This window comes from Artibeus jamaicensis, unplaced genomic scaffold (assembly GCF_021234435.1).
Source record: "Artibeus jamaicensis isolate MK-2021 breed Jamaican fruit bat unplaced genomic scaffold, CSHL_Jam_final contig_687, whole genome shotgun sequence".
Taxonomy (NCBI): domain Eukaryota; kingdom Metazoa; phylum Chordata; class Mammalia; order Chiroptera; family Phyllostomidae; genus Artibeus; species Artibeus jamaicensis.
Window position 1 is genome coordinate 1,390,602 of NW_026521925.1, and position 9,217 is coordinate 1,399,818.

The 9,217-nt window shown below is 47.2% G+C and overlaps 1 protein-coding gene across 2 annotated transcripts; it reads left to right on the forward strand.

The window, feature by feature from the left end:
- The first annotated feature begins 4,348 nt into the window (after nucleotides 1-4,348).
- Nucleotides 4,349-8,530, forward strand: FXYD4 (FXYD domain containing ion transport regulator 4). 2 transcript variants are annotated; one of them, XM_037131350.2, is made up of 8 exons: nucleotides 4,350-4,450; nucleotides 5,988-6,047; nucleotides 6,774-6,806; nucleotides 6,911-6,934; nucleotides 7,614-7,688; nucleotides 7,788-7,824; nucleotides 8,127-8,164; nucleotides 8,360-8,447. In XM_037131350.2, the coding sequence occupies exons 2-7, from the start codon at nucleotides 6,008-6,010 to the stop codon at nucleotides 8,140-8,142; spliced, it is 225 nt and encodes a 74-aa protein (XP_036987245.1). In that variant the 5' UTR covers nucleotides 4,350-4,450; nucleotides 5,988-6,007; the 3' UTR covers nucleotides 8,143-8,164; nucleotides 8,360-8,447. The 2 variants fall into 2 exon arrangements, with proteins under 2 accessions (XP_036987244.2, XP_036987245.1); XM_037131349.2 differs by lacking the exon at nucleotides 8,127-8,164 and having other exon boundaries at nucleotides 4,349-4,450; nucleotides 8,360-8,530.
- Nucleotides 8,531-9,217: the final 687 nt, after the last annotated feature.

Below are 9,217 nucleotides of genomic sequence, written 5' to 3' on the forward strand. Positions count from 1 at the left end.
TACATCTCTCAATGCCAGAGATTGGTGAAAAGGAAAGGAATTACTTATTCAAAAGCTATACAGATTTAAGAGTAATGACTTAATGTCTTCATTGAGATCCTAAAGTCCCTTTTAAAATATATATATATATATATATATATATATATATATTTATTTATTTATTGTTAGAGACAGGGGAAGGGAAGGAGAAAGAGAGGGAGAGAAACATCAATGTGTGGTTGCCTCTCATGTGTCCCCTACTGCAGACCTGGGCTGCAACCCAGGCATGTGCCCTGACTGGGAATTGAACTGGCGACCCTTTACTTCACAGGCCCGTGCTCAATCCACTGAGCTACACCAGCTAGGGCCCAAAGTCCCTTAAAACACCCACAGATGCACAAGGTCTTTCCTTTCCCTCTTTGCACAGTCACGGGTACTATATCTCATGAAAAGAAATAGAAGTCCATGGCTCTGGTAGCCTCTGGTTCTTCCTAGTAATCCATGGTTGGCTAGCAGGCCTTCCTTGGTTCCCAGCAATCATCAGCTGTGTTGCCATTGTGATCTCCAGTTCTTAATCCAAACCCACATGGCACCACCTTCTTATGGCCCACCAGCAAGAATCCTTTTACCCCTTTTCTTCCCATAGCATCTCTCCTGCATTCTTCAGAAACACTAAGAAAAACTCTGCATTGCTGCTACATCTTGCTTTCCAGCTTCCTAAGCTGTGTGGCAAAGGGATCCCCAAATCCACACAGTTCTCCCTGTCTTGCCAAAAGCCTTGAGGTCCCTCCTTTTTTGCCAAAGATGCAGGGTCCCCTCCTACTCCAAGCTCTCATGCAGGCACTGAAACCAGGGGGAGCTGCCTCCCAGTTACATCCTGTGTCAAGTCACTTCCATCTCCCTGGCTCAAAGCTTGGCCACAACTATTCTATTCAACATATCCATGAAGCCAGTTAAAACTTATAGATATGTTAAATGACCATGCCTGAGGTTAGTTGCAAAACTGTTGCTATGCAAAACAACTCTCAGTGGCCCTGCTGTAAGTGTCCCATCCCCCAGTTCAGACTTGTGGGGTTAAGGACATCCTATATATATCCTGGATACCTAAGTTCTGGACCCTCTTACAAATCCCTATTTGGGGACCCCCTGGCTGCACCCTGTTACAAGCCCATGAAACCCTAGGCTTCCACCTACAATCCCAATAAATGCAGTGCCCCAGGCCCATTCTCTCTCTCTCTTTTTCTCCCTCTCTCCCTGTGACGCTATCGAGTGGCCCCAGGTGTGCTGTGTAATTTCCAGGTCCTGTGAGTAATAAATCTTTATTTTTTTTCTCTTTTTTAAAATATTTTATTTAAAGCCCTGGCTGGTGTAGCTCAGTGGATTGAGCGCGGGCCTGCGAATCAGACAGTCGCGGTTCGATTCCCAGTCAGGGCACATACTGGGGTTGCAGGCCAGTTCCCTGCAGGCCAGCGGGGGATGCATGAAAGGCAACCATACATTGATGTTTCTCTCTCTCTCTCCTTCCCTTCCCCTCTGAAGATAAATAAATAAATCTTTAAAAAATATATATTTTATTTATTTATTTCTAGAGCAAGGGGAAGGGAGAGAGAAAGAAAGGGCGAGAAACATTGATATGCAAGAGAAACATGCATTGTTTGTCTCCTCTCATGGCCTTAACCTGGGGACCTGGCCCACAACCCAGGTATGTGCCCTGACTGGGAATCAACTAGCAGCCTTAACACTCTGAGCCACACCAGTCAGGACCCTATATTTTTTTCAAAGTTTCTTGATTGTTGTTGCTGAAGGGCATCTAGCAATCATAATAAAAACCACAAGGACTGGTCCAGCCACAATATTGGTTATTGATAGGCTGAGATCAGTTCAAAACATACAAGGCTATGTCCTTGGAACAGTTCCCACTGTGTGCCAGTAGGCAGAATATACATTTAGAGAACAGGGGATGAGATGAGGAGCATTTAATTGGGTCCAGTTCTAGGTTCAGTTGGCAATCACATACTCTTGATTACCTACTCCAGTCACAATCTAATCAAGGTCTATCTATATATTGGTGTCCACAGCTGGGCATTGGGAATAAGGAAGGCAACTTCCCTGCCTTAATTTGGTCATTATGCAGTAGAAAAAGCAGTGAACAGAGAGAAACTGGGAAAGGGGGACTACAGAATAAAGAGGGGCACAGACTAAAAGTATGTGATAGAATGACAGATAAGAGGAGAGTTGGCCAGCAGGGCATGAGACAGGCATGGGGGTCCTCAGAGGAAGGTGGCCTACTTCTTATCCTGTAGTTGGTAATCCTTCTCTGCCCATCCCTTAGCAGGCAGGGGAGAAACCAGGGCTGGATCTGGGAGCTTTCTGAATTCTAGCTGTCAGTCTCCCTGGGTTAAGTGGGCATCAGGGCATAGTCAGAGGGTAGATAATACTGAGGGATGACCATCAGCCCCAGCCCTCCCTATCAATGAATACCCAGTCCAAGAAAAAGCAACAAAACCACTGAATAAATGGAGCTTCAAGGCCAGTCCCTAACATTATGTCAACTCAACTGTCCCCAGGTACCCCAACACAGAAGTCCTGGAACCCCCTCTGCTGCCACAAGAACTCAGAAACACCCTGTCCCCTACAGCATACCTCAGGGTCCCTCTTTTAGGACCTAGGTTGTTACCGAACAAGAGGTCGTCCGAGGGAGGGGCAATACAATATTTGGCCCACTTAGGGATGTCCAAAACTGCTATACAACAGGGGCCCCTCCCGAAAACAAAATACTAAAATCTACTGGGCCCTTCTGTCCGCCGCCAATTGGAAAGACATCTCTTAATGCCAGAGATTTGTGAAAAGGAAACAAAATGTTTATTTAATGCTATTCAGGCCTAATGCCTCCACTAAAATATCAAAGTCCTTTAGGGTATACACCTACACCCACACAGCGCTCCCTTCTCCCTCTTTCCCAACTCCGGGTACCGTAAATCAGGAAAAGAGCTCACGTCCCTTTTTCAGGCCGCTGGTGCCGTCAGCTGTGTCACTGTGCAGGATCTCGAGTTAATCCAAAGTACTGTGGTACCCTCTCATGGTCCACTGGCAAGAGTCCTTTGTACCCAGTTCCAGTCAAAGTCTCTCTTGCTTTTTTTTTTTCAGGCCCCGTGGCCAAAGGGGGCATCCCAAAGCCGCGTGGGCCTCTTCTACCAAAGCTGCAGGAGTCCGCACTCCACCAAAAGCATGTGGCTTTCTTCTTCACCTGGCTGCAGGGATCTCCATTCTGGCAAAGCTGCGTGGTTTTTCCCTTTCACCTGGGAAAGAGGGTGTCCACACCCTGCCAAAACCATGTGGCTCCCTCTTTCACCTCACCAAGAGGGGGTCCTCACTCTGCTGAAACCGCGTGGCTCTCCCTTCATCTGGCCAAGCGGGGGCCCTTCATGTCTCGGAGCCAGTCTTTTCCAAGCTCTCACACAGGCACTTCTCACTCAGGAGCGCAGCCCCTAGTTACATCCTCCTGAGTCCCAGTCTTTTCCAAGCTCCCACACAGACCTTCTCACTCCGGAGCCCAGACCCTAGTTTCATTCCGAGTCCAAGCCCTTCTCACTCTGGAGAGCAGCCCCTCATTACCATCTCGAGTCCCTTCTCACTCAGGAGCACAACTCCTAGTTCCATCTTGAGTCCCTGCCACAACCTTCTCCCTTCCCTCTCAGGAGTGCAGACCCTAGTTTCCATCTTGAGTTCCCCAAGTTCCATCCTCAGTCCCTAAGCCCTTCTCACTCAGGAGTCCAGACTTTAGTTACATTCTCCTGAGTCCCAGTCCACTCACTCAGGAGAGCAGCCCTTCGTTACATTCTGAGTCTCTGCTAGTTCCTTCTCTCTGGCCTCAAACTTGGCCACTGCTATTTAACATATCTATGAAACCAGTTAAAGGTTATAGATATGTTAAATAACCATTCCTCCAGAGGTTAGCTCCAAAACTGTTGCTATGCAAAATAGCTCTCAATGGCCTGGCTCCATTCATCCCTTCCCCGAGGGGGGGGGGGGGGGGGCGGGCGGTGAGGACATCTTAATATGTATCTCTAATATTTCTATACACTTTGAATTCTGGACACCATTCCAAATCTTTTTTTGGGGACCCCCTGGCTGCACTCTGTATCAAGGTGAGCAGAAGAAGCTGAGTCATCTTCACAAGAGAAGCATCAGAGAATCTGCTCATCCCTCTCCCCTACAACCATCTCAATCTCTGAGCTGGCCCTGGGGCCCCTAGGAGTCCTGCACTGCACTGGGTGTGGCAGGGCTAGCCGTCTCCTTAAGAGCAAATGAGAAGGAGCTATGGCAGTCTTACAGGAGTCTGACCAGTTCCATCTGGTCTGAAGGTATTGTTGCCCCGGGCAAGACTGCTGGGTTTAAAGAGCTGAAACATAGTGAGCTGAATACAGCCCAAGCAGCTTCCTCAGACCTGCTCAGTGCACCCTGCTCTCAGGTGAGTTCAGAACTGGCTCTCAGGTGAGCAGGTGACTGCTAAGACTTTGGACTGGTGGGTGGAAGAGTAGGAGTAGAGGGGTAGGGGTGGAGGGGTGGCCCAGGGTACCAGCCTGAAAGAAGAGGTGGTCATGCCTGGGTATTCTTGGTGTGTGTTTGGGAGTTTGAGGATTGGAGGGCGTCTATTCTGTGACCACTGTCATATGAATGGTGAGGGATGGGGGTGGGAGGTAGGGGTTGGGGGGGAGTGGGAGGAAACAGAAGCTAGCCTTTGGCTAACGAGCTAGCCTTTTGGCTAAAAAGCAAGCCTTTTTACATATTCTTTGGCTAAAGAAGTTGCAACCGTCATAATCCAGGAATTCCATGGTCATGAAAGTAGAGAGGCAGACTAGTTTCTGCTCAAGGACAAATCTCTGCCTTCAGAAGCAGCATGTTAAAAGGCCCTCCCTTTGACGGCATTAAGACCTAGGTATTTATATATTTATTATTGTAATACATTTTAATATAAGTATTTAATATAAGTGTAAGTAAACTGTGTGCTAGGCACTGTTCTTAGCCTGGACATATTAACTTATTTAATCCAGTCATAACCTTATGAGGTTGCTATTATAATTATCTTTATTTTATGGGACACACAAGCACAGAGAGTTTAACCTGATGGTTCACACAGCTGTTAATTGGCTGAGTGGATTAGACTTCCCTCCAGCTGGTCCCAGCAAATAATAATGGCTTCAATATGGAACACTGACAATCCCTATGCTTTTTTGCAGCTAACAACACGATCGTGCAGAAAGTTGGGAGGGGTCTTATCTCCAGCTACAGCCACCCCAGGGATTAGTTTGTACCTTAAGGAGAAAGTAGGAAGGAGCAATGTCCCAGTAGCTAAGCAGTTTCCTCCCAATAGCAGTGAGTACTCTGAGAGTGGAATTGGGGGCTGCCTGGAGCAGGCTCAATGCCGAGGCTAGGGTGGGAGGCTCTGTCTGCCTCTAGCAATCCTCCCACTTCCCTGCTAAGCTGCTGGCTCCTCTACTCAGCTCAGGCTTGGGTGCTCCCTTTAAGGAGTCTCTGTTGGAATGCAGCCTGATAGTGCCCCAGGCCCAGAACTTGAGAAATAATACCTTGCTCTTTGTGCGGGATCAGGAAGGCAGGCATCAAAGCCTGAGTAAGTATATATGAAACTAACACGAAATAATACTGAATATAAACTGTAATTGAAAAAGATTTTCTAAATTAAAAAAAAAATGTAAAGCCTGAGTTAGATCACCAACCCTGTTCACCTGACCTTGAGTCAAGCATCTAACTTTAGATTTTACAAAGCCTTATATGCACTTACTATATATACTAGGGAACTGTTCTAAGCACTTAACTAGTATTAGTCAACTCACAAAACACTACTATTTTCATCTCCAAATGAGGACAAACAAGTTAGTGACTTTCCCAAGGCTGCCTAATAAACAACATCCTTGGAATTGGTGCCCTTGCTCTCCCACCAGATAGGTGGGGGCCATCTGACCCCAACCTAACCCTTACTCCTACAGCCCTGCTCTGCAGCCGTGACATGGAGAGAGTGACCTGGGGCCTTCTCTTTGCACTGGCAGGTGAGTCCTCCTAGAGGTGACCCTGCTGCCACTCACATGCCCACTAAGGCAGTGAAGATCAGGGCGGCATCTCTCAAAGGAAGCCTGATGTCAAATAAATGTGTTTTCATTGACGCTGTTGATTTAAAGAGAAATGATAGTATAGGTAACTGTCATTTGGCATGAAAAGAAAAGCATTTCCCATTTCTTAAGCCAGCTTCTGTGTAGGAAGCTTGTCAGGAAAGGTAAAGAGATACAAACACAGTATCCCATTTTGAGTGCAAGAAAGAATAGCAGAGTCCTGATTGGTGTGGGTCAGTGGATTGGGCATTGTCCCACAAATCAAAAGGTTGAGAGTTGTATTCTCTGTCAGGGCATGGTTGCATGCCAGATCCCCAGGTAGGGGAAGGGGAGAGGCAACTGATAAATGATTCTCTCGCATATCAATGTTTCTCTCCCTCTTTCTCCCTCCCTTCCCCTCTTTCTAAAAATAAATAAAATCTTTAAGAACAGCAGGAAGCCTGTGAAATGGCAACAAGGGCTGTGAGGGACCAAAGGCCAAGTGATAGAAGACAGAATCTCAGTACCATTGTTTGGGGCTAGGGAAGGTATGAGAAGGGAACTGGCCCTATGGTGCCTTCCAATGAGGTTCGTTGTTCTTGCCTTTCAAGCTGAGGTCTATCTGCTGATTCATGTTGACACTAGAGTCCTGAATTATCACCTAATCCCTCTGCTTCTTCCATCCAGGCATGCCTGCCTTTGAAGCCAATGATCTGGTTGGTGAGTGAGGCCCTAAACAAACTGCTTCTGCTGTCCACATTTTTCCCTCTAAGACTCTACCCTCTTAGTTCTGGTCCTTATTTATTTATTTTTATTTCCTGCAGATAAATACAGTCCCTTCTACTATGGTAAGACCCTATATCCCTCATTCCCCCTTCCCTTGCTTGTCCTTGACCTTTTTGGTAAAAGTTGGTGAGGGGTAATGTAGAGCCCAGTGTAGGCATAGTGAGACTTAAAGGGGTGAGGACGGAGGAGCAGGATGGGGCTGGGACTGGAAATTAAAAAGCCAGTATGTCCAACACAAAAAGTACAAAAGGCTAACATGCAACCTAGTCTTTGAAAGAACTGCCTTCTAGAAAGGAAGGAAGGTAACAATCATATTTAGGAAGACTTCTGGGGCAAGGGGTGGAGGCAATGGACTACTGGATTCCCAGGTATCTCACACAAGCATTCTTCTGCCCCTCACTCTTGTTTGCTTTCCCCAACACCCAGTTTCTTGCTGCCCGCTATAGCCCTCTAAGCAGGCCTGCACTGTCCTTGAGCTTGCCTCCCACTCAGTCAAATGCCACATTTCAGAAAAGCCTTCCTTTATCATCCTTTAAAACTCCTTCTTTTTCTGTGCTCTTCTGCTTATTTTCTTCTTTCTAGCACTTACTCCTACCAGATATTGTACTATGTATCTATTTGATCTGTTTTCCTCTTTGCCTGAAATGTGAGCACAACTGCACAAGCAGGTGCTCATAAATATCTTTTGAATGAGTGTTGGGGTGAGCCAAACTGGCGCCTGTTTGCTCTCTACTCTCCTAGACTGGGAAGGCCTGCAGCTGGGTGGGACAATCTGCGCAGGACTCTTGTGCATCGTTGGACTCCTGTTCATCCTAAGTGAGCTGTGGAGCTGGTGGGATGCGGAGTGAGGGAGGACATGTGAGAAGCAGCCCAGGGTCCCCAGGCTCTTTGCATTGATGTCTCTTCCTCTCACAGGTGGCAAGTGTAAATGCAAGAACAATCAGAAGCAGAGGTGAGATAGGGCCCCTATGTGTGCATTTTAAACTGAGCCTACTATTTTGGGGTAAAGTCCTACAACTTAAAGAAAAAGAACAGTTTCTTGGCTGCTCCCTGGGCTTGCAATAGGATTATTCACAGATAAGCAACCCTGAGGGGGCCCCAAATTAGGAAAACCTCTGGACCCTAGTATTGTCTTAAATGACTAGAAGAATAGCAAGAGGGCAGCTAGGGATCCTCTGGGAAGGAGGCACCAGGAGTCTTGGTGGAGAAGGTCATAAGGTCCAAAGATGCTAATCTGATGTGTTCCTTTCTTAGCCCCTTACCTGAGTAAGCTGTTTCACTCATCACTTCAGGTGAGACAAGCTTCTTTGAAAGGCCTCCAGGCAATCAGTCATGTTGGCCATATAATTTGAGAGTTCAAAAATGATATGCTGTGTGTAAGGTGGGACTGTCCTGAGCCAGCCTAGGCTTGGGTTTGCACAAGGCTGAGGTGGGTGTCTGTGTAGTGACCATCTTTGTGAGAACATGATTCCCATTTTTTTCCACAGGCTCTGCCAGTACCTGCTGAACACAGGACCAGCTTTGTGGCACTCCCAGTGCCAGCTCCCATGCTGTTCCCTCCCTACTTAGAGGCCTTTCTTTCCATGGGTTGACCCTTAGTCTCCCTTCGGATCAGGAAGCTGCCCAAAGCTTATTTCTAAATTAAACTGATCTCACTCCTTCCATGGTCTTGTCACCTTTTGTGGGATTGGGCAGGCTGGACAGGAACTCTGACATCTTGCAGGAAAACCCAGGCCCTCAGCTGCTAAGGTGCTGGGAGTGGGGCATAGATTGCTAATGCTTGCTGCGACCAGCCACATCTGTCCTAAAACCTGGTCCCAGCATGTCCTCCACTTTGAGAACCTCCTGATAATTGATCTCCCACCCCGTTGCCTCATCCATGCACCATTCAAGACTCTTCAATATTATACAAAAGGACCTTACAATTTCTACACCTTGCCCAGAAACCCTAGAAGTCCCAATGGTCCAGGAACCTATGACATCCTATAACCTAGAATGATCCTCAGTGGCTCTCCCTCCACTAAGACCCCACAACACTCAGTGAATGCTCTCTCTTGTGCACACAGCACAGGAAATGCAACATTTCCTTCATTGAACCACCCTAGTAAAACCCTATATAATGCTCAGACCAACCCATGAACCCTCCCCTCACCCTAGGTAATATTCCAAGACCCCACTTTGAGCTACACCTCAAGAGAGCTCCATTTAAAACAAAAAACAACCCTGCAAATCTAGGTTCCTCATTGTTACTAAACTCAAGGGAGGGTCAACACTTGGGGTGCTCTATTCAAGAATGACAGGTGAGTCCTGGCTGGGTGGTTAAGTTGGTTGGAGCATCACCCCAC